Below are 25,068 nucleotides of genomic sequence, written 5' to 3' on the forward strand. Positions count from 1 at the left end.
CACATGCGCATTAATAGGAACGTTGCGGTTCTCGACGCGGTGCTTTTGAAAGGCTCGCGGAAAGCGCGCAATCTTGTATACACGCGCGAGCGCGGCACCGGGGCGACGTGACTTGAACGCCTTAATTATCGCTCTTCGACTAAATGCTTCACGCGGTATGCGACTTATTCGATATTAATATGTCGGCGAAGCTTGTATTGTATGCATAAAAATTGTTTCGCAGAGCGAGACTGATAAGCCGGCGTAAACGGTATTCCAAGAGCGCGCTCGTCAAACAAGCTTTAACATCCGAAAAATCGACTTCCGCCGGCACAGCAGACAGCTGCGTGTAATACATTGCAGGCCGCAGTTGCCAAAAGCAGTGTGTATAGGACTTTCTCTGCTTCCCCGGCGGCGCTGGTACTTACACGCGCACACATCGGCATATAGCCGCCTAGAGAAGCGGAACTTTCCCTTTCCGCGCGCAGTGCCGCGAGATCGCTTTCGCCGAACGGACACGATTCTAATCGAGCTCGACACGCCCGCGCGCGCGCGCGCCTGCGGACCGCAAGCTCATCCTCCGTAACGAGTTGTTTATTTTAATTTATTTTCTTCAAAGTTAATCCTTGTCCCGCGGTGAAGCATGCGGTGAGGCGGAATCGTCAGTGACCGGTTGTATTGTGCACGTGTCGGTGAAAACTGCTTGCGGCGATGCTGCTGTTCCACAGCGAGAGATGCAGTGCGCCGAGGAAGAGGAGAGCGATGCAGAGCTCGGCGAATCGAGCGCGCTGATGACTGTCTACTATTATTACGAGCGGGAGGAAAAAATCGGCTCGGCCCGCGCGCGCGATGCTGTTATTTACACTTTCTAGTGCGTCAAATTTTTTTGTCCTCGCCGGGCTGCCGGAAAGTAGGTCGCGCTTTATTGGAAAATCATCGACGCTCCTGCTCCGTATCTAATCTACCGTAGTCCGCGCGCATCGATTCTTTTTAATCGAAGAAAGCGAGCGTAGCGCTGAAAAATTGTGGTCACGCGCGTGTGCAAACTCCAGCCCGAGAGCGTCGAGCAGTCAAACACACTCGTCGAGTGTCAAGTGCAAGGGCGCTCGGATTCGCGCAAATATTTGCTCGCCTCTGTATGCACAGGTCCCACGCAGGCGCTACATTGTTTCGATGAAAAATTTCGCGAAAATCAAAAGAGACAGCCAGAGTGCGTAGGAGAGGAGGAAAAGAGCTCACTCGCGTTCATCGACAGGTGAGCGTGCGAGCATAAAAGGTGGGAGCGAAGGGACGACGCTCGGTCCGTCTCTCCCTCCACCTGAGACTCATATCGAGAGTATAGAGCCGCGGCGCGCGCTCGAGAGCAGCAAAGACGCCTTTCTCTCGAGAGCTCCCCGCTTTCAGCGCAACTCGCAGCGCATACTTCTAGCCCGAGAGAACAGTCTGTCGGAGGCAGTTACATGGGAGTCGGTCGAGTTGGCTGCTGGACTCGGCTCTCCTAGCACTAGAAGAAGAAGAAGAAGAAGAAGATGCCGCCCTCCAACGTCAAGGACGCCGAGTTGGCCAAGGCTGCGGAGATTGAGTCCGGCGGCGAGATGAGCGCCGAGATGAACGCCGAGATGGAAGGTGAGGAAGGAATTTTCTTTACGCCTTATCGATATTCAATTATTCATATCCGCACCGTTTACCCCGAATTACGCGGGCTATTGAGTTGGGTTTGCTCGACGCTTAGCGCGCGCCTACTTAAATATGCCCATTAGTATATCGAGGCAAATACCGCTTGTTGTATAGAAGCGGGAACTCAAATATAACGGAGCCACGAAACGAGGAATTTTCGAAAACACTTATATGTTCCCGCATGAGAGCCAGCTCGCCCGTGGGCGCATAGCGCCACTGCTATATTCATACGCGTATATAATATTTCGTAATAACCTTTCGAAAGGCCGATATACGCATCAGGAAGATCGAGCTTCGGGCTGATATAATGGACTGATCGCGCGGCGAATCGTTAATTTAGTTGATTTAATTCAAAACCTGTTATTAGCAGTCGGCGCCGAGAATTCGACAAACAACAAACACTCGGATTGTTTCGTCGATATACACAGCGCAGCGAAGGACTCTCCATATCCGTGTACGGGAGAAGCGAGAAGCGACGGTAGCGCTCATTACACCGTTTAACGAGGCATCGCGAATTGCGGAGGAACATAGACACGCGCGGATCTGATGAAAGTGCAAGTATGGATGCAACTGCTATGTGGCCTCGGCCAACTTTTGCCGACTCGCTTTCTTCCTACGCGCTCGAGATACCGCGAATCGATAATTTTCCCTCCAATTGTAACAATCGTCCAGTGTCTAACGCCTCTGTGTGCACCTCGTTATTGCATAGTCGGCGTCGTGAATCCCGCAATCGAGTGCAATAAACAAAAAAAAAAAAAAAATGAGTCGAGAGATGGCGAGACGAGATGAACTTTTGGGAGAACGATCGCGCACGCGATAATAGAAGCGCGACGGCACGATTGCCGATTCCGGTCGCGCGCGCGCTGCACAGATGTTACCGGTTTCGGCGGCTCCGCATACCAATCGCTCACCGAGACACAATGTAAACGCGTGTAATCGAGCGAGCCGTTACCGGCCTGCCAATTAAGCGACGTTTATACGTTTCAGCGGTGGAGGAGCGTCTGCAGAAGTTGCTGAAGGAAGGAGCCAAGATGCCGGCCGACATGGACGTGGACGACGATCTGGACCTGCCCGACTATTACGACCCGGAGAAGTTCCGACTGGGTCAGCGCGCCTTCTTCAACAACGTCTTCACCATGATGATAGCCAAGCTCTCGGGGCTGCTTACGCTCTTGGCTGTGCCCTCGATCCTCGAGATACTCATGTTCACCAAGCAGAGCGGCACACCCTGCACGGCCTTCCGCAGATACGTCTCCACGATACTGCACACCTTCGTGTGGTACGAGAAGACGCCGGGTAAACAGCTCGAGTGAGTAGCGCAATTCTTTTATACTGACTGGCGTATCGCCTGTGAAGATAGATAGTTTACGATAAACATGAACGAAGGCCGACCGGTTATCCTCTCCGATGACAAAATGAGTTTCACACGCAGGTTTCTGAAATCGCTGAAGAACGTGCGCAAGAAGCACTGCATCGTCTCGCGGCGCAGCTCCGAGGCAGGCCTTGGTAGGATCTCTCAATTGGACATGGCGCTCACGCAATTCGGATTCATCGGTTTCACGCTCATCAGCGGCGACACGCTGGGGGTACACTTGTCCGACGAGGAGCTTCGCGGGCTGGTACACTTCTGGCGTGTGATCGGACACATGCTCGGAATGGATGAGAGGTATGGCTGCGTCTATCATTACATCGGGATTTCTTCTTCTCTCGCGGGAAAAGCGATCAACCGTTTTTATCCATATGCGATTTGCACACATTTATTTTATCCTGCGACTGAGAAAGCCCAATTGACTTTTGTTGTCGGGGAGCCGGAAACGCGCATAAATTACCATAATGTACTCAGTGGATCGACACTAAAATATTCGGATTCGTCCCGTACGATCAGATACAATCTGTGCAACGGCACGGTATCCGAATGCCGAGCCCTCTGCAGGCGACTCCTCGACGACGTCTTCCTGCCGTGTTTCGCGCAGAAGAACAAAAACTTCGACGAGATGGGAAGAATACTTCTGGAGGGACTGTGGCCGGTGAATCCCCACCTGGACGCGAAAGCCTACACGGCCTTCACGCTCCGACTCGCCGTTTCGGCGGCCACCAACAACAACCACTCCGTCGTGATCGGTAAGGAAATCGGCTGCATATTATTGTATTACGATACATTTTTACCTTACTCGTGCCGATTTTCGATTTGCAGACACGTCGGACATGTCGCTGTACAGTAAATTCTTGCTGAACCTGCAGCTGAGTGTGCACCGCTATCTGCTCCCGACGAGGTACTGGTGGTCGAGATTCTTCCGCGCGTTTTTCAACATGGAGACGAGATTGGCCATTTTCCTCACGGAGAACTTTCCCTTCCTGGCATACTGGCGTTTCGGCAGGAACAAGTCTCGCGTCAACATCTACAAGTTTCACTACGACTGACGTGTCTGTGTGTATAAACGAATTCAATCCGATATTATATACGCTTACCTGATTAGCCCGACGATTCCAAAGGACAGTGTGAGACGATGCTTTTGTACAAAACGGACGAAAAAACAAAAAATTAACGTAGTTTGCAACGATCTCGTTGCAATAGAGTAGGTTAATTTGTAAATTTATACTTACGTCGATAATATGCAAGCACCTTTTTATACCGCACCGTTATTACGATATATGTATTGTAACAATATTTGTATTTTTTAGACTGTTTATTTTTCGACCCGGCTTGATTGTTGAAACAATAAAAGCGTGTTGTTGTTGTTGTTGTTACGAAAAAAGGCCTCGAGTATATATAACGTGAAGTTTGTTTGAAAAGCCGTTTGGGAAAAATCGAGATCAAGAAAACATATCGATCTCGTGGCTGCACCATGTGACGCGCAATGCGCTGCTGACGTCAAAAAGGTCCTCTATGGTATATTTGGTTACGCGTATAAATAGTCATAATTCACAAAGTCCGTCAAGCCTTGCGTCGAATGACGCTATTGGTCCATCGAATTTTAGAGACGATTTATTGAGAAGATCGAGATCAGTCGACGTCGAGGAAATATGCGCCGGGTAATCAGGAATTTTGGTTAGTCTCTTATTTTATCGATGGCTATGAGTCGAGGTTACGTTTTCTCAATCGATGTTTTTCCTCATCTCGATGCGATTTTGCATTAAAAATATTTTATATCGATATATTTATAAATCACCGATAAAAAGTCCAAGAAGCCGACAAAGTGAAACGTGAGTCCTATATTCGCGAGGAGAGTCCACCTCTCTCAATTATACTCGTCCGACTAATTGCCCTGTCATTAAGTGTGCCGACTGCAGGAGCATTTTCAGAGTAGTGCCCCGCACACTTGCTTCTTCCGGCGACATAATAAAACTCATCGTCGTCGTCGCACTGCGGCTGACAATGTCATATATATATATATATATATCGATATTGCCTCGACGAAGGTCGCAGTCGGTTAACAATGAAATAGCGCGTTTCTGTTTTTCGGAGAAAAAAATTCGCGCGAACAATAAGCACATTGAGTTTTTTTTTTTAGCTACGGCCTGTCAATACCGAACAATGGAGGTATTAATTAAGAGGGAATATTTTTTTCCGGGTGTTTAGAGAAGCTAAATAGATAAATAGAGCTTTGCTTCCGTGAAAATTACGCGATAAATTGTATTGAAATGAGTATGTAACAGTTGGCAGAAGAGGATGAGTCGAGTATGGCCTGAATGGCAACCCTCCATCGTCCTCAGAACTGGGAAACGAGGTTCGGCTGTTGGGCCGCGGTGAGCCTGACGGTTCTCGAGGTCAAAAGATTGCTACTGCTGACCCTGGAGATGCTGCTGAACTCGCGCGCGATAAGGTTCGCCGGTGCCTTGATGCCGATCATCTTCACTTTCGTCGACGTGGGCCTCGGCTTTCCAGCCGCCGTTGCCGCCGTTTACGCTATTCGACAGTGCGTCCTTTTGATTTTTCACGCGTATAAGTAATCGGCTCTCTCTCAACGGGACGGTTAAATATTCGCAGGCACAAAGTGCGACCCTGTCAGCCAAAGATCAAACGGGCGCTTCGTCGAGTTCTGCTAAGTCTGACGGTTTGCGCGATCCTGAACGTCGCGACTCTCGCGTTGATCGGCCTCTACGTCAACGGCAATGCGAGCTTGGTCGAGAAAATGTTGAGAGCCTCGATGAAGGCTTACGCGAAGAACGCGTACTACAAAGTCAGCATCGACGAGTTGCAGCTCGATCTTCAGTGCTGCGGGTTCTCGTCTTACTCCGACTGGTTCGTTCTCGACTGGCAGGTATGGGTTGTGAGATATTGGGTATAGGAAACAATCAAACAATCGATCGATTGATCTATAATCGTAAAAATCAATGACAAAAGGTGAACGTCGATTACGCCGATTCGGACGAGGGGGAGCCGGTGAACGAGGAAAGCGTGCCGTTCAGCTGCTGCGACAGACGGGCGATGATGCCTTGCATCCACATGGAGATGCGAGCTTCCGATGAGAGGACTGTCAATGCACGTGGATGCGCCGATATTATAAGCCGAATTTTGTTTAAAATCGCCGTCGTCGGCTATACGATGACTGCTCTCATCGTCAGCACGCAGATTCTGATGATCGTTTTCTTCGTTAGAGTACGAGTCCTATATATGTCTACAATTGCTGTTCTATACAAGTGATTTACCCTGGATTACGTTGCAGATAATACAAAGAGTCCTTCCCGAAATCTGTCCATCCGACTGTTCGTGCTGGGAGTCGACCTGTCAATTGAACGCTCCTATCATCAATTGCAGGTATTTGCACATATAAAAAGCTCATCGCGATAGAATCGAATCTAACATCCGGATCAAAGCTCCGACGACTGTACATCGGCCAGTCCGGAAAAACGCGAAAAACGCGTCCCCGAGAAGCGTCAGTCAAGAAACGTCGTCAAATGGAAAACTTCATCCAGATGCTTCAGCAGCTCGGACAGCGACTCGGAGACGTCGTCATGCGAGCGGCTCACCTCCAGTCCGAGCTTTTCCGAGCTTGCGGACAGGCGCGTCGGATTGGCGAGCATCGATCCCAGCGCTCAACAGCAGCACCGGTTATCTGCACCTGCCCAGAGTCGGAAGTGAGCGAACGGTGCGATGGTAAGTTGGTTGGTTAAAAGAGTCGAAAAATCTTTGGAAAATCGGAGGATTACGGATCGCGAAAAGTCGATACCTGCGCGAATAGCGCGATTTTTCATGAGCTAGAAAAGGACCTTGTCGACTGTGTCGCTGGATACGACAATTTTTCATTTTTTCTTTCTGTACAATTCTGCTCACGCGTTACAATTTTTCTTTTCTCTCGATAAAAATGCACACATTCACTTTCTTCCAGTCAATTCGAAAAAACGCGGGCAAATGACATCATAAAGATAACTCGTTGTATATAGTGGAGCGTGACAAAGCGCCAATAGCGGCAAGCAGTATATACATCACGCGGTAGTCGAGTGGGCTACACATATATACGTATATAACGACATCGGACAGTCTAAATGGGCGTTATCCCTTCCCGACGGAAGCTTCAAAAGAAGCCCCAGAGGACGATTGCAAAATAGTGCTTAATTGTCGTGGAAAAACACGATGCAATATCGGCGTGTATTCTCGTATACACCTATCTCGGGACAAACATATTTCAATATTGGCTTGTGTACTTGTCGAGTATTCCGAATGTATAATGCATATGCGGCGATGTTGCATAGTGCGCGAGCGACCAATGTATTTTAGTAGTATTTTTAGAATATATACTTTATGGAACGACTATGCAAAACGATTTTTTAATCTTCGGCAGTATCGCTCGAATACCCGCATACTTTTTCCTTTTATACACGTTATTGCATTGTTAGCATTGATTACGCCTCAATAACGCGTAATGTGATTAAAAGAAATAAGCTCGTTGCATAATGAGAAACGAATTAGAATATTCATCAAATGTACGTATATAGGCAAGTTTATTCAACAATTTATCTACCTTGCTAATTGCTTCTCTAACGGATCCACCATAAACTCTGGACAATTACGAATCTCTAATAGCTTCGTTTTTAAATGGCACTGCGCACGAGCTAGCTTTGTTATTTTTTTAACGATTTCGAACGAGTATTAGATAACGCGTTATTGTTGGTAAACGCCGCCGCTAATAGCGCTCTCTAGCAGCGTCGCTCGGTAGCGCGTCACGTGATTCATCACGTTTGAAAATCGTGTATATATAGGTATACACACAACAGCTGCGAACGAAAACGCGGTCGCAGACTTTTCGGCTGTGTGAGATCCAGGTCGACTCGACGATTCACGCGTGCACGCGAAATACACGTAAAACCGGTAAAAACACAGAGAGAGAGAGAGAGAGAGAGAGAATCTGCACGAGGGTACATAAACGCGACCTTTCTATAGCAAAATCTATAGTCCACGCTACAACACATTGTATAGGATGTATATAAGAGAGAGAGAAGAGTATATAGGCGAGAGCGGGGGGGGGGGGGGAAGGTAAGCCATCCACCGTCAGAGAGCGAGCGAGAGAGGCGGTTGGCGTTTGGCGTTCTCGCAGTTCTTGGTCAGTCGCCAGCGAGTCGAGATAGTCGTAGCATGTGCTCACCAGTCCGCAAGTCGAGCCGCACGCACGTAGCCGTCGAGGAGGAGGAGCATCAGCAGCAGCGACATCACGCTTACAACCTCGCCACTTACGGTTATCGTTAGGCTCGAGGATCCTCTTCGTCGCTTCGCTTTTCTCTCGTCTCCTGCCTCTCTCTCTCTCTCTCTCTCTCTTATTCGTCTCCGACAGAAAGAGAGAAAGAGAGTTCGTCGCCCCCTACAGTGTGCTTCGCTCTTTTATACACACGGTGGATTTAGAATGAGCAGAAGATAGTTCCGTGGAGGATAATTGGAAGATTGGAAAATTCGAGTGCGTGTATTCCTTGTATACGAAGAAACGAAGATGAGCTGCACGAGCAGACCGGTGCCGCCGACCAAGACGGAGACTCTTCTGAGCAAGTGCGAAATTCCGATCATCGACCTCGCGCACGTGGGTAAGTCGAGAGAAACCTTTACGTCTGTGGCTCTGTGTGTGTGTGCGCGTCTCCGTTATATTTGTTTATGCAGTGCGCGAGTGGAAGAGCTCTCGCGGAGACGAAAGTGTGTGTGTGTATTATAAAACGCCGCGACGGCTCTGTTTTAGCGAGAGAGAGAGAGAGAGGACTGATGATGCAGCCGCTCGCTTATATATACACACATGCGATTGAATCGCGTTGCGCGAGGGCAATTATATATACGAGCTAAATCGAGCGCGTCTATAAATTCGATTTTCCTCGCGGCGATATGCAATTTGCCACGCACGATATCGACGCGACGACGACGACTGTTTCTCTCTCTCTCTCTCTCTCTCTCTCTCTCTCTCTCTCGCTCGGCGTCGAGTGAAATCGCGCGTGTATATATATAGGTATACTTAGCATGAGCGCAGTGGGAGAAAAAATGAACGAGTGCCGGTTCGCAAGAAAGTTGCTGCAGATATATACCTATACGTGAGAATACACGGCGGGCTTTAGGACGAGAGCTGAGAGCTTAATGTAAAGCATGAGTAGTTGATCCTTGACATCCGGTCTAGTTCAGAGCGCGAGGAAAGACTGTGCACCTTTTGACGAAACTGCTGTTGATAAATCGACGGTATTATAGAGCGCAAATGCGATGACGTTAAAAAGCCGTTTGTCTCAATAATTACTGGCTCGCGTTTCGATTCGACAGCTGCATCGCAGACTCCGTTTCGTATTATGCTGGTCCTGAGACGCTCAAACATTCGTATGAGTAATTCTCGAATCCTGAGGAGGCAAGACGTTCCGCTTTGGTTTTTAAAAGATATGGCCATTCGAGAGAGCTAATGTGCGCGTGTGCGTAAGTATAGCTTTGGCGAAATTGGGCCATAGGTAAATTCGAGATTCTGGAAACCGCGAGCGACTCTATTTTTTATTCGAAGGTTGTATGAGGCAAATCTTTCATTAGACCGACTGTCGCTGCATCGATCTCTAATTAAAATCTCGTTACCACACGCTAGATCTGTTATATAGCCGTAGATGAGGTGAAATTTTTTCCTTAACGTGTATAATCCTTGGCCGACGGTTTCCCGCAGAAAATTATACAGCGTGTAAAAATACGAGCGATGAAAGTTACACTCAGCTCTCGGACTGTACACAGATGTGGGATGCAGGTATTTTTCTTAATAGGTTGCGTAACGAGTTTTTTTTATTTTTTTTTATTTTTTATGCATGCCTCTTCTCTGCAGAACTTATCTCCGCATCATCTCCCTATAACGAAATCGCTCATAGGCCTTGAACGACCGATCACAGCTTCACAGAGAAGATACAAGAGTCATGAATGAAAGCAGCGCGTAAAAACGCTGCAGTCCCGACGAATCGGCGAAAGAAAGTGTTCTCGAGAGGCACATCGATAGACACACTTTCACCCGTCGCCGAAAATGATGGACGTCGGATTCGATACACTTTTCCATCGCCACTGGTGGAACATATATATATATATATATATATATTAAGGCTGCGCAGCCCCCGGCGTGTGCTGTACAGTGCAGACCTATGCAGCAGCGGCGCGACATGGCAACCGTGCGTGTTTCGTGTCCTATAATAGCGAGTCGCTCCGAAAATACAGCGAAAGCATCCGAAAATATATCGGCTCTCTCTTGGAACGCGAGAAATTCAAGATAGTTCTGCAGTAGCAGCAGCGGCATCAGCAAGAAGAAGAAGAAGAAGAAGAAGAAGAAGAAGAAGCTCACTACGTGTGTCGACTGCGAGTTCGGTTGCCAGGCAACGAGGCGATACGAGGTCAGGCGCGCCGAGAGAGAAGCGCGTCGGCTGCAGAGAGAGAGAGAGAGAGAGAGAGAGAGAGAGAGAGAGAGAGAGAGTCCCGGGGCCCAAAGACCGCGCGCGTATGTGCGTGTGCTGCAGCGAGTTCTATCCTTCTCTTTCTATAATAAGTATATCTCGCGTCGTCGTCGTCGTCTTTCTGAGGTCAGAGCTCTTCTCTCTCGGCTGTGTTTCACAAAAGGGCCCCTCCCTTCTCGCTGCTGCTGCTGCTGCTGCTGCTTCCCACAGTCGATGCTAGCTCCCTGTGCGCCCGTCCTTTTTCACGTTTGTTCTCGTGAGTCGCGCTCCTTCTCACACAAACGTACTCTATATTCATTCGGTTACACTCGTGTGTGTCTTACGCGTTATCGAACATTAACTTCGCTTCCGGCAGCTTTTAAAAAGCCTTTTTCCCGCGCCTTTAAAAGCCAGGGCCGTAACCTTGAAGCGCAGCTCGCGTTTGCATACGCGGACAATGGCACAGCGAGTGACACCTGCCGAGTCTCGTCTGGCCCTTTATTCTTCCTTTCTCCCGATTCTTCATAGCCCTCTCCATCGCTCCCCAAAGGGTCATTTTCGCTCGTTCTGCTGCACGCGCGAAATCGAGACAACAAGCTCGAGGGGAGGCAGGCACCACAGCGACTCGTTGGTTGTCCGAGGTCTAGGTCTGCACTCTACAGTTGCTGCTCCGCAGTTTGTTTACGAATCGATTCGCCAATGCGTATACTCGCCGTCGTACAGCTTCATTATCAGATTTACAATCTGCCGGGCGAATAATTTACCGTCGGATTACGTCGTGACAGAAATTAAAACGGGTTGATACGACTCGCGTGAGAATCGAACAAGCCGCATCCTCGATTTGCAAAAGAGGCGTGCGTATTATACTTGTTTTTCTCCTTGTATCGCGAGCGCGAGCAGGATTATGCGCGCCGCCGGCATTCCATAGCAGTAGGGAAAAAAGGAGCCAAGGTGAGAGTTATTCGCCGTAAAATCGTTTGTAAAAATGCGAAAGTGTCTGCTGCGCGCGCGCGCGCGGTATATTGTCTCTCTCTCGTAAAAAGTCTGCGGAAAACAACAAACAACAGCGACAGCCGGTTGTCGTGTATTTTCTGCGCGAAAATGTCGTTCATTTCGCTGCCCCTACTTCTTTTTTTCCCTCCCAGACAGCGAGTTTCGTAATGACGGTTGCGAGACCGAGCCAAAGATTATTCAACGATTCAGTCACTGTATTATGGCACTCTGCGTTATGCGCGGCTCTCGACTGGTTGTTGTTATTGGAAAAATTATGAGTTTTATAATTGCGCACGAGATTTTACAATCTCTCGATGTACTCGTGTGTACTATCGCTTCAACGATAAAAACACATATTTACAAGCCATTTTGAAGTTCGCGCGGATAACAAACACTTATTTAACTCGCGATCGGCGTAACGATCTGCACCGCGATTCTCCCGATCGATCGGCACGCGTTCGAATGAAAGTATGACGGGACGTGTATTGGCTCCTTTTCTCGCTGCTGCATGTATATATCGCAATACACTTTTCTCTCTCTCTCTCTCTCTCTCTCTCTCTCTCTCTCTCTTCTCCCCCACATGTACGGGCAGAATGCCAACGACCAAACCGATTGATTCGCACGTAATGACTCGGAGTTTACGATGCTCAGAGCCTAGAAGCATATAAGAGTCGGCAGCGCCGGTCCTTTCTGAAATCATTCTCGGTTTTAGTCTGCCTACCGATTATTTTAAGATGACTCGTCGCGACGCATCGCACCCACGCCTTCTGCTATCCAAAGATATAAATAATGCTGTTTTGACGATCGAGCGTTAATACTATTTCGTCTCGAATCCGGAAGCGCAAGTTGGCTTTCCGTATGCGTACGCAGAATGCGAACGAGCGATTATCGGCCAAAGCCGTCGCGAGGATGGACTAGAGTAGAAGCCGATTTCATTAAAAGCTAGCGCACGTACGCGTAACTTTTCGAACGCGCACGCCTTTCGGCCTCGGCCCGTCAAAACTTCCGTAACGATCGGCTATGGATCGGTATGTGCTTGTACGCGTATGGCTGACTTTGATAAGGAGATCGGCAAGGAATCATATCCGAGACTGTTGATTCATCCATGTGAGTATACAGAGAAAATGAACAATGAAGTCGATGATATAATGGACAACCTTACGCAACGCCTGTTAGTTTTCGAAGTAAAAATGAAAAAGAAAATACAACCGATCCCGATAGCTCTTATTTATTGCCGCGCGCGCATAGTTCCGGCAATGTATAACAGTCGTGCGCGCTCGATAAAGCGTTGGATTTTTCAAGCGACTAAAAGCGATATCGGTATGAAACTGTAGTACTCGGTACAGTAGTTGATCGCTCGCTGCCATTTCCACGAAATTATTTAGCTTAATTGCGAATTCAATTATCCGCCGCGATCGCGATGGATGATTCAGTCTTTAATCTGGAAAATAAGCGCTAGTATAGAACAATGGAGTGTTTTGCAGCTTCAATTCGCGCAAAGTTTATTATAGGAATGAAAACAAGAAAATATATTGTTGTTTCCGACATTTCAGTCAAAAAGCTCGATATCGCGAGCTTGCGCGAGTTGCAAGCGCCGCAGAAAGAAAACGGACTATAATTATAGAATCGCAGCTTGTCGTCGTCATATAATACATCTGCTTTAAGACAAGCTTGCTCGAGAGCCAGACAGGAAGTAGCGCGGCTCTTTTTGTTCTGCCGACTTTTCGCGTCTCTATCTTTGTTCCAGCGCGAGATCGTGTCAGCTCATCCGACACTTTTCTGTCTGTCTTAATCACGTGTTGAAAATAGTCTTGTCGTTGAGAGGAGATACTTTCTATAGATATATACGATACTCGCAATTTTACTTTTTTACTTAAGATAATGATTTGGTGACTCGGAAGAGCTAGTAACTAAGAATTGTGCAGTGTTGTGTCTGGGATGCCTCGAAGAGGAAGTAAACGTTAAACGAGTTCTTTTGCAGGTGGTAATAGTCGTTTAGCGTTGCAAAAAATCCATGTAAACGAACCAACTCATACACATACAAACAGAGCTATATTCATTAATCATAAATCGTTTATCGATATCGTATGCAAAGCTCGTATTCATGCTCGGTGAGAGACAAAGCGTCAGTTAAACTTGGCAGGGAAGACTTCATACCTCATCCGTCCTGCGACGATACGTGTGTATAAATGCGGTTGCATGACGGTATCTATATTGCTCACACACGCGAGCTTCCGACGAAAGTGCACTTTGTCAGCAGCGCGTTGCCGAACACGTGAAACGAGCGCGAGATAGCCTCAGCGCGACGCGTGCAGCATGTGCTAAGCTCGTGCTGTGGCTGTATAAGCTTTTATATGCATGTGTTAACAGAGCTTTACTTTATGGTACCTTCGTGAGCAAGCTTGTTCAACTGTTCAAAGAAGTTTTCCAAGCGAAGCTACGAGGTTTAACCAAACACATTATTCGATCAGTCTCCCGCGTGTCCCGGTAAAAAGTTGTTTGCGAAGCGTCTTCTTAAATATCATAAGTAAGCGTCGAAGCCATCTGTACAAATCGTCGGTTACCAGGAAAAATTCAGCCAATGAACGATAATATTCAGCTCAGTCCAGCGAAACTATAAAAAAGCGAGTCTCGGAATTCGCGGTCCGTATAAAATGCACTACAGCGCGAATCGCCTTTGGATTTCCGTTCTCTCTCACGCAGTCGTTTATCAGCTTCCGAGATCGATTTCAAGGTTCGCATTTTATATGTGCCGAATAAAAAGAAACTTCACACACATGCTTTATAGCATTAATGAAAAGCGTTTTCCCACCGCTAGTCGAAGATCTTTGTAGACCATTGTTATACGCGCATCACGTGACGCTATGTTTACCAACAGATCGTCAGATGATAACGATTCTGGTATCGAGTGGCTTCTTTCGTGATTAAATTCTATTGTTCGCGCTTCGATGGTTCGCTTATTCGTCACGAGTATCATGCGCCTGAGGTTAGCGAAATAAATGCTGGATTAGCGAAAAGACAGCTCTCTGCGCACTTGACGTCAGAGTTTTAAAAGTGTTACAGAAGTGACGTCAGTTTGAGACTTCTTTATTCCGCGGTGGCTCCTGTGTTTGGATAATCAATTTGTGGCTGATTGAAAGCTAACAATCGACACGGGCATGTACATCCTCTGCTGTGGCTGTCAGGAGCACTATAAAGATTTCGTAATGATCGTTAAGCGTTCGATCGTTCGAATTTATGGATCATTGAAAGAAACTTTGCGTTTATGTAAAAAGGAGACACGTGTCGGTGTTTCTCATTCACGAGTAGCGCGGATAATTCTTCGCGTGATAAGTTTTTTTTTTCAGAATGTATGAAACAAAGATATTTAGCATCTTTTACAACGTGCTTAATCTTTGCCGCATTGATTCGACTTTTTTCGCAGTTTCGTAATGCCATAATATGCGCAGTAAGCAAGTGTGTTTGTCATTTTTTTACTATGACGAAGTCGTTGATTTGAATTTTTCATAATTCATTTTCAAATCGTAGTCACAGAGTTAGGTGCAGCTCTATAGAAACTACCGAGTTGCTATCTTGCGGGCTACTGTACGAGAAGTATCATACGCCTTATCAACTAGGTTAGTAGTTTCTGACGATGAGAACAGAGCACAATTAGAATTCGTTTTTAATTCTCTTCTCAAATTTAATTGATTCAAACGGTTCAGCGTTTTTCCAGGTAAAGGAGAGCGTCAACACACTCTCTCTCTCTCACTACATATGGAGTATATCGATTACAAAATACGCAAATAGACTACAGTTATATCAGGTAGCTCATTCTTCAGCGGTTTTTTGCTTCCTGAATTTGACACCACAGCTATATTGATATAATCAATCGCCTTGCTGAAGTAATTCTACATCACACAATAAAATCCACATTTTTCTTGTTTCGAAAATCCTTCTGCATCGTGCACTTTCTAACGTGTGATGCTGGCCTGAGTCGTCCCACGCACACGTATACGCATATAGAAATACGCGAAGTGCAGCTAGTAAATTTCATATATATATATATATATATATATATATATATATATAATAACGTACGCGTAGGCTCGGGTTTATGGAACACGAGACTGTGCAGCTATATTTATATTTGCGAATATATCCGTAAGCGAGAAGTGCAATAAGTAAACAGCAAATATTTACGGATGTCCTAAAGACGAAATGGCTTTAATAATCGTTATGCATATTTTTACAGCGGAAATGCTTGTGTTATCGTTACTCCAAAGTTGTTAATAGTTATGTGAGTTTCGAATAGAGATATTGAGAAAGTTTTCAGTATAGTGAAGAGAATTTCAGCTGCTCTTGGTGGTTTATTTCTCAAATAGTTTGACAACCACAACCATCAAAGCAATACTGTACGTGTTTGTACTCTGACTTCAGATGAAAATCTTGTGACACTCCTTCATTCTCCTTTGAATTAACATTTTTCCAATCAACATCTCATTAGAGCATAACAACACCGTCAAATGACGCAGAAAACGAAGTCAACACAACAATCTAAAATTTGGCTTTCCCCACTGCCTCATCCTCTGAATCGTTGATTCAGCAGTATACAAGGGTCATGAGAAATAGTTATTGTCCTTTTGCGCATCCACTTCATCATTCGCCAACGCGAGGTGCGCGCCATAGTCCTAACAACTCGATTGATTCAATTAGACCCAACCTTGACTCGTCACACGCAGTCACAAATGAGCGAAGTGGCTATTCGAGACAATTAGAATACATTTGTCGATCGCGTCGGGACTTCACCTTGGTGATCCTTTAATTCCAGCGATCGTTCGTACATTTCGACGCAAAGATCTTGTCTCGTGACTCTAATATCTTCATCCCATCATAATCTTCGCGTGCTGTGAATACCGCTGAGTTTAAGATAATCAACAATGTGTGACGCGGCGAGGGACGGATAAGATTTTGGACGACTGACGGAGTAATTTTCTTTTTATCTATATCGACGTGAAAGTACAAATCTATACGATTCAACCGAGTTATTTTTCACGAAATAATAAAAATTCCTCTCGGCTGATTGTCGTAAAAGTCATCGGCGTGCAAACATGCAGTGTACGGAGACAAAAGCGGATTTCCGCTACAGTTATGAACTCGAGCGTGCAGATCTATACCACAGATATCGATGTATGTATACTCGCTTGCAAAATTCAACAAAGCCCTCGATCAAACTGGTCAGTTGAAGAAAATTCGCCCACGTAAACATGTACTTTATAGAACACACGTCTTAAATCAAACCCACGCTCTATTGCTCGCGAAATGGGGCTTGTCGCATTTTTGCAAATATCTGTTTATCAGTCTTTTCTATATACAGAGTTGACCGAAATCATGATTAATGGCTAGCAGAGTGAGTCAGTACAAATTAGACGCCAAGCGTAAATTCCAAAAGTTATCGCCTTATAGTTCCTGATGCTTCTTCGCACATGCATTATTCATTTTTATTGACGAAGATTTATCCCAAAACTTTCCGGCGAACTCTTTTGGGTGAAAATAGCCTAACGCAGGGCAAGGTCAAGAGCACGCGCGAAATAAAAAGAAATACTCGGGGAGAGATCCGAGCTTATATACTTTCAGCCGAGCAAAAGCAAACATCCGCCGTTCGTGAAGAAGAAGCAGAAGAAGAAGATAAACCGAACATACGTTCCGCGTTATCTATACGTCGATCCGCAGTCGCGCAAAGTCTTATCGCTCGAGAGCACTCTTCTTATTGGAAATTTTTCCTCGCGATCGCCTAGGAAGATTATAGAGTTGGTTCGTCTGTTGATGGAGGTGACGAAAGTTTAGGTCGACGAGTCGCGTAATGACTAGCACGTTCGACATCTGCGACGCATACGAGGATGTACTTTTAACGAGTAATCATCAGATTTTCGTTACTGATTCCAAGAGTACTTATATTGTTTATTTTCGCAATGTCACGAGGTATTAAAGCTGCAATATTGATGAGCTTTTAGGCGAACAATGATGAATGCGTTTCGATGATAATATTTAATCCAAATTTTATCATTGTGATTCGCATTTATTTTTAAACTCAAAAATGAAAAATATGACCTCCAAAACTCCTTGTAAATCATTCACACAATAATGGGCGTCCAAAGGTGTGAAAACGCGAATGGCGCACAATTACTATAACACACGCCATCTAATCATATTGAACGAAGCGTTCAGTTTAGAGAGCGAGAGACGCGCCTCGCATAATTTAGTTGTATCGCTCGCAGTCTCGTTAGCCCAATCAAAGCTCTCTTTTCGCCTCGTTAAACTAAACGCAGGCTATCTCTCGTGCCAGCTATACATTATACGCATCGTGATAATATTTTCTCGCCAGCGTCAGACTACACACACCAATCGTTTCTCACGCGAAGCTCCAGTGCGAAAAAAAAAAATTGAAGATAATTATATGTGCAGCGCGTGTCTATTGACGTGGAACAATGTGTCGGCGTAAATTCGCGCCTGTTAATTATTGACAATTTTCACGGCGACGTATAATTAACTGGCTGCTATATTTTTTCGCGTTCACAAGATTAGTGCTTCCTTTGGGATTGTATATAGCGAGACATCAGCTTTGCGGTGGTCGCTTCGCGGTTGCGTTATCTTTGCCGCGAAGTTTAATAAAACCGTCAGGCAATGTGCGTCAGTATATTGCGAGAAAAATCTGGTGCGGAAAATTTTGTGAATGTAATTTTCCTCGCAAAAAAAGGCTCATTGTATTATTCAATAGTGTCTACGGGACTGAGTCATGCGTGTGTATGTTCGACTGTTATTGAAAGCATTTAGCGACGTAATTGTCGTGTTTTCAAAGGCGAGTCTGATGGGAGAGACCCTCGTTTGTGTAAACGTCCAAATTCGCTGTCATCGCTCGAGGCACAAGAGATAAGCCCGCAGAATACGGGGGAGAATTATTTCAAAGAAAAACTAATTGCAGTAGCTCTAATGTCTATTAACTAAACTCGATTTGGCGCACTGCCTCGATCCACATCGGAGGTCGAGCCTCCTCTTGCTCTCTCTCTCTCTCTCTCTCTCTCTCTCGCAGTTATGAGTCTGATTTTGCAAGTGAAAAATCGAATGGGAAAGAGGGCGCGACTGATGTGCTTCTGCCGTTTGAAAGATTGACGGATGAAATTTAATACGCGCGACGGCGCAGGGCTGCATGAGTCGTATTTATAAGTGCCGTGAAGTAGTGGGTGCAGCTTATTTACCGATGCTTATAAGAGTCATCGTAAAGCGACTTTACTGTCGGTGTAAAAGCACCTCATATACTCGATCATATTTTCAAGCTTGTGTAAGATAAGAACTAAGGAAAATGTGCGTTGAGAATGTTGAATGAAACAAAAAAAAAAAAAAAAAAAAAAAAAAAGTGGAAGCTTGAGAGAGAGGGAAAGAGAGAGAGAACGGCATTAACGAGGAACTTTTCTATTCGCTTTCAGGTACGGAGAGATGCCCGCAGAAGGGAGTGGTGAAGCAGGTAGCGAGCAAGCTGGTTCAGGCGCTCTCCGAAAAGGGACTCGCCCTCCTGGTGAACCACGGCATTCCTGATTGCAAGGTACCGACACACAAGCTTCTCGAGTCTTCTCTTCTATAGTACTTCCTACTGAAATCGTCAGACGATGGGCACTCGTATACTTGACTAATATACTGTGGCAGGAAGTACTTTTATACTGTACACGCGATTAAAATTCAGTCATTAACTCTAAATTGTTTTTTCTTCTCGGTATGACTCACGGGAGGCGTACACGATTAAAATAAGGAAAAAAACATTAACAAACGTATCGTTAAAAAAGAGTTTGAGCGAAGCGATAACCGATGATTATTATCCACGAGCAGTGGAGTACACCAAAAAACGTATCCCAAGGCTTCCGGTACTTTTTGGGATTTTTAAATTCGTCACGGTATCGTAATAATAAGCATACAGAGCGTACGCGATGACGTAACCGCAGCGCAAACTGAATGGAACCTTCGGAAAATAGAATATACTCATTTGAATGAAGAGACTTATTCAACGGCAAATCATACTACTATATACACGAAGATCAAGAAACTCGCGTGAGATACGTAGCCTCAGCCACGGTCAAAGAAGCCAGTCTACACGAGAGAGAGAGAGAGAGAGAGAGAGAGAGAAAGAGCATAAAGCGAACGAGGAAGCGCCGTTCCGATGATTTTCGAGCGTCACCGCACTGATAAACTCTGCCGCGATGTGCGTTGACCTTGCATTGTCGCTTATCTATACACTCGTCGCGATCCGCACTCGAGCTATACGCAGGAGCTCGGAAAATCTCGAAACGAAAAAATGTCGAAACCACTTGGCTCTGCGTGACGTTATACTATTTCAATACTCTACTCCTTTGCTCACAAAAGTTATTAATTCACGCGATGAAAACGATTCAAGCTGTGTGAAAATAGAACGTTATAATCATATAATCTCTCGTGAAAATACAACCGCGTCATTTGTCAAGTTATTATATTCGCCGCAGACGGAGCCAAACTTTCTTCGAAATAAAGTATGCGTCCTCGTCAAACACATACACACACACACACACACACACACACACGCACACATCAAGAAACTCTCCGTCTTTCTCTCTGAAGGTAAACTCCAACCGTCGTCGCTCTTTCCATCTATCTCCGACAGACACTCGCGGCGTATCATTTGGTTCACGCGCGCTATATCTCCTTGGCCTGCAAAGCGCCTTAATTCCCCGCAACTCGCGCGCGGACCCGCATCGTCATGTAGTACACATACATTTGCGTATATATATATATATATATATATATATATATATATATAAAAGACAGTGCGCCGCGCGCTCGCGCATGGCGTCGTCGAGTCGCGAAGAAATTGCCGACGACGCGAGAGGAGTAGAGACGAAAGATCGAGAGTTAACCAACCGGTATATTATGTGCGAGAGGAAAAGCGAGTTTTTGACTTTTCGTGGAAGGCCGTAATGGAATATAAAGCCAAGGGTTGAGTAACTCGATTTTCGAAGCTTGCAGTCAGTTTGATTTTTCTAATGCGACGCTTCCGGTAAATTCTCGAGTAAAGATAACGGAAGTGAAGAGATGCTGCGCGCGAGGTCCGGCTATTCTCGGGATAATAAACTTTTTATATACTGATGTGTCTTAATGGAAAATAAACAGGAGAGCAAAAAAATAATCAATTTTTCGGACAGTTTCGTTTGTATGACGAATATACCCGAGGCTCTATTTACGACGGCTCTTGATTGCTATTCTGGACTCGATTTCGAATAGTCTATTTTCGCGAGGGGTCCGTAAAACTCGCGATATTTCACGCAAATTGCTTGATTTTAATCTCTTTTTTTTCTCTCATTGCAGCTCAAGGCGGTGTACAGAGCCATGGACGAGTTCTGCGAACTGCCGGAGGAAAGTCGCAACAAATACGAGCGCGTTTCACCCTCGAATCACGGCTACGTCAAGCCGGGAATGGAAAGGTAATTCCATTGCGTTTACGAGCTATGTCAGGCTGTGTCCGCAGGTATATATACTATAACCGAGAACACTTCCTGGGTAATGAATTTAACGATTCGATTTCACTGCGCGCGGGCGGCGAGATTGAATTTTATTCTAATTATAGCTCGAAGAAGCGATAAAGCTCGAGGAACGACAATAGTCGATGATATTCTTAAAATGTTTCCATCGCTTCTCAGAAAAATATTAACGCCTCGTCGTCTTGTTACAGGATGAACGAAAACGAGACGGAGGTACGTCACTCGTTCAACGTGCTGGGCAGTTGCGACTCGATGCCTGATAAAGAGGTGCCCGGATTCAGCACCGCCGTAGCCGACCTCTCGCGGGATCTCAAACAATTGACCACGATGCTTCTCACCGTACGTCTGTTTTGCGTGATTTGAAAAAAAAAAAAAAAAACTGGCTTAAAAAAATGAAAGAGAAAAATGAACCGCGAATGCGGATGTGTGTCTGTCTGCGTTGATCAATGTAGGCCCTGGCCGTGGGGTTGGAGCAGCCCCCGGATTTCCTGCTGTCGAAACACGCCAAGCTACTGGAACAGGGCAACGAGTCGACTCTGAGACTCCTCTATTATCCGCCTCTCGGCGCCCCCGAGCCTGGATTCACGCGCTGCGGATCGCACTACGATTACGGCACTTTCACTCTCTTGGCTCAGGTACGTTCTTGTTCGGTTATTTTCCGTTTGCAAGAGACACTTTTTGCACGCCTGCATGCTGCCGGCTAATGCTTCTATCCTCGATGTTCCATGTGGGCTTTCAGTCGTAGACAGAGTGTAAATAAACGTAGTTTTCTCATTCGAAGCGTACTAAACTGTTAAATATTTCACCGTGACAAGCAATCCGTGCAGCATAAATACTGAAATGCTATCGCTGACGGTTATTGAACAAGCTTAGAGAGTACAACTCGGCAGACCTTGTTGTAAGTTGCTATATTCTGTACGTATATAATCGCGTGTATAAAAGTGCGGAATTATCGCATTTGCATGTAATCGCGAACAATACAAGATACCGAAGGATATCCGCTTGGATCAGGCATAACCTGGACGGATGTATACCTGTGTAATATAGAATTCCACGAGTGGACGAGGTGAATTAATTAAGCATTCGCGACTCACCACGGCCGACCTTGTCTCGCGATAGATTGTATATTTGTATAGTATATGCGCGGACATGTCGCCATCGGGTCTCGAAAATTGTGGGAGAAACTTATCTGATATTTTCTTTTTTTTTGTACCCAGTACCCAGACGAGCCACGCGTATACTTTTTTTTATTGTTATACTCGCCGATTCATCCGAGATGTTATGCGTCGATGAAGTAATCGATGGTTACCGATGTTACAAGTGACGCAATTTGTCATACCACGACATATGATACGGTTGGACTAATTCTTTGATTTTTCGAACGGTTGGTTCAATCGCGAACGATTCATTTTCGTATTAAAAGCGCATATCGCAAGCGGCGCACGAGGCTGAGGAAAACTCGCGAATGTCTTAAGACTGCGTTATTGGCAATTCAAATGACTTTTCCGGTAATGATAATATCCTTTTTTTATTGCGCAGCTGAGAAAAATACGCATAGTTTAGAATCGAAATCAGTATAACGGAATTGCTTGTTCTGATTTATGTGTTAACACTAAAGGAGCAATCATGCCCATCGACATAGGTAAAGTCACTGAATGGCTCGGTATTTTTAATGTTTTAAACGATCTTTTCCTTTTGCAGAACCTTAAAAATACCTTTTTAAAACTGTAAGTCAAAAACTATAACTAAATTGCAATCACTAAAAAGACATAGGGCTTCACAAGTTACACAAAAATAGATGTATCATCAAATGTACAAATGTATATTTAAAAAATGTGTAATTAGAAAACCGTACTAATTCAGTATTCTATTCTCTTTTCAATCACAAAACAGGACTGCGAGGGCGGCTTGGAAGTCCAAACTCCTCATGGCGAACGCTGGGCACGTGTGGGCCACCTACCTGGAGCAATCCTCGTGAATAGCGGCGAGATCCTGAACTGCTGGACAAATGGTGCTCTTCCAGCCCTGAAGCATCGGGTGGTCGTTCCGGAGCACTGCGGTCGTGGCCGGCATTCGATCGCCTTCTTCGTTCACCCCGATGACGACATAGAGGTAGAGCCCTTCGATGCGAAGCTCGTCAAGGCCCAGGAACCAGCGCCCTGTCGCCTCCAGAAGAAGAAGAAGGGCGTCCTTACGGCGTACCAACACCTGCAGCGCCGTTTTCGCGAGACTTACGCCTCTTAACGTCGACTCTGGGCTTGCCGGTGACACGCGAGTGCCAGTGTCACGTCGGTGGGCATCCCGGACGATATTATACACAGGCGCGCGTTTCCTCCTTCTCCTGGAATATAGTCGTCTGTTATTAATTTCTTCTCTTTTTTCCCAAGTTTGACGTTTCGCGCGGCGTTTGTCTTGCTGGCGACTGAGTGACGACGAACGGACGTTTTGTTAGAGGATATCCAGTTGCTATCGACTATATCTCGCGGGCAGAAATGCGTCGTTCTATGCATAGGAATTCTTCGATGGAAGGCTAAGATCTCGCTTCGAATGCGGGACGCTGCTGAATATTTACGAAAAGTTTATTCGGCAAAGAATGGGTAGTCGTATTAAAAATCAAAATGTTCATTCGTAAATTCGCAATTTGGACCGACGAATTTGACGGCCAACTTTACAGGCAACGCATTTGTAATGAATTAGGTCTGCTGTTGTACACATCCGAATTTTTCTTCATTTTATCTTCTAAGTAACACGCCACGGTTTCCCGTAGCATAAATACGCGAGTTTTAAATTGGCCCCATTTTTGATGAAGCTTCAAAAATGTTCAGAGACTGAAACTTGTACTTTCGTCGATTTTTTTAGATTTTAATCTTGTGCTATTTTATTAAAAGCGTTTTTACTAGTAAGAATTACAATCTTGTATAAAAAAGATGTATTGTGTACTGTAAATGGTAGATTCGTAATAAATAATTTGTGTGATGCGATAAAAAATTTGCTCAACAAAGTATTAGAGTTATGCCATTTTTAAACTTCTAATCATGTGTTTATAATGCTATGTTGTAAGTAATCTAAATTAAGTTTTTACGGACAATATGGTATAAGTATACCGTAACTTTTAAAAAATTTGGCGGATGTATTCTCGTCATCGAAATGAAGGAAGCACAAAAGTTTGCAGTTTGCGCGCAAGGTTCGAGCAACAGTATCCTGATTATCAAACGAGGAAAATGAGAAAGTAAGAAACACAAAATGCAGACAATACGTTAGAATACTATGGACTGAATAGCATAATTTTACTTACTGAGGTTCTTCCATTTGATATTAATATGACCGCTCTTTATACACGCAACACATATGGGCCTCTAGCGAAAATTGTTTGTGTGCGTCGAACCGCAAAAATTAACGTTTGACGACAATGACAGACCGAGTGTGTGCGAGAAAGCAGCTGCGGAGTCTCAAGCAATAATAAATAAATTTGTACTTAATCATACACTGCGTCTTTTTTCACCCGTTCCTGGGCATTGCGTAAAATATAGTGATAATTGAAAAGTTTATTGACCAGGAATAGTACGCATATACGTAGATGTAATAGTTTGATTTTTTTATTGTGATAAGTGAAACTGCCAAAAATTGCATTTGGCTATATTTAATATTGCAAATTTAAAGGCTCATATCGATATAAAACACTGGAATAAACAGTGAAGAAGGAGATGTCTGTTTTACCTACAGTCAAACATGCATGAAGTTGATGTATGCGTGGTACATTTCAACTGAGACAGCTATCTGCTGATAATAAGTATACGAACGAAGAATCACAGCTATAATAATTTGTTAATATAAATAAATACAAGTAGCAATATATGCATGTTTAGCGTGTATGTCGTAAAAATTGAATTTTTCTTCAGCCGCATAAATTCATTTGTAAACTCGGCGCAGGACACCTTTTGCATCTAGACGATATCGAGAACTGCCGTCTCTGTTTTGCCGTGATGGAGGATTAATAATACTGCGGCGTATGCGCGATAACGTAGTC

At 45.2% G+C, this 25,068-nt stretch overlaps 2 protein-coding genes across 9 annotated transcripts; both read left to right on the forward strand.

Annotated features, from left to right (window-relative positions):
• The first annotated feature begins 670 nt into the window (after positions 1–670).
• Positions 671–4,412, forward strand: LOC100115681. 2 transcript variants are annotated; one of them, XM_001600284.6, is made up of 5 exons: positions 671–1,605; positions 2,644–2,965; positions 3,089–3,322; positions 3,542–3,777; positions 3,851–4,412. In XM_001600284.6, exons 1-5 carry the CDS (start codon positions 1,509–1,511, stop codon positions 4,075–4,077), a joined length of 1,116 nt encoding a protein of 371 aa, XP_001600334.1. In that variant the 5' UTR covers positions 671–1,508; the 3' UTR covers positions 4,078–4,412. The 2 variants fall into 2 exon arrangements, with proteins under 2 accessions (XP_001600334.1, XP_016840684.1); XM_016985195.2 differs by lacking the exon at positions 671–1,605 and adding an exon at positions 2,029–2,214.
• Positions 4,413–4,490: 78 nt separating this feature from the next.
• LOC100113548 (2-oxoglutarate-dependent dioxygenase gloF) lies at positions 4,491–24,929 on the forward strand. 7 transcript variants are annotated; one of them, XM_031929306.2, is made up of 7 exons: positions 4,491–4,705; positions 5,314–5,573; positions 5,645–5,918; positions 6,002–6,256; positions 6,324–6,415; positions 6,574–6,754; positions 18,966–19,081. In XM_031929306.2, exons 2-6 carry the CDS (start codon positions 5,347–5,349, stop codon positions 6,737–6,739), a joined length of 1,014 nt encoding a protein of 337 aa, XP_031785166.1. In that variant the 5' UTR covers positions 4,491–4,705; positions 5,314–5,346; the 3' UTR covers positions 6,740–6,754; positions 18,966–19,081. The 7 variants fall into 7 exon arrangements, with proteins under 7 accessions (XP_031785166.1, XP_031785165.1, XP_008211200.1 ...); XM_031929305.2 differs by having other exon boundaries at positions 4,491–4,689; positions 6,475–6,754; XM_008212978.3 differs by lacking the exon at positions 18,966–19,081 and adding an exon at positions 6,987–7,409 and having other exon boundaries at positions 6,475–6,754.
• Positions 24,930–25,068: the final 139 nt, after the last annotated feature.

The sequence above is a fragment of the Nasonia vitripennis genome, chromosome 4 (genome assembly GCF_009193385.2).
Source record: "Nasonia vitripennis strain AsymCx chromosome 4, Nvit_psr_1.1, whole genome shotgun sequence".
In the NCBI taxonomy this organism is placed as follows: Eukaryota; Metazoa; Arthropoda; class Insecta; order Hymenoptera; family Pteromalidae; genus Nasonia; species Nasonia vitripennis.

Bases quoted from the DNA above. Each gene is read 5' to 3' on its own strand.
- LOC100115681 (XM_001600284.6), top strand. From the start codon at position 1,509: ATGCCGCCCTCCAACGTCAAGGACGCCGAGTTGGCCAAGGCTGCGGAG. The intron at 1,606-2,643 runs GTGAGGAAGGAA...TATACGTTTCAG, and splicing joins GATGAACGCCGAGATGGAAG to CGGTGGAGGAGCGTCTGCAG. The intron at 3,323-3,541 runs GTATGGCTGCGT...CCGTACGATCAG, and splicing joins ATGCTCGGAATGGATGAGAG to ATACAATCTGTGCAACGGCA.
- LOC100113548 (XM_031929305.2), top strand. From the start codon at position 5,347: ATGGCAACCCTCCATCGTCCTCAGAACTGGGAAACGAGGTTCGGCTGT. The intron at 5,574-5,644 runs GTGCGTCCTTTT...AAATATTCGCAG, and splicing joins GCCGTTTACGCTATTCGACA to GCACAAAGTGCGACCCTGTC. The intron at 6,257-6,323 runs GTACGAGTCCTA...ATTACGTTGCAG, and splicing joins TGATCGTTTTCTTCGTTAGA to ATAATACAAAGAGTCCTTCC.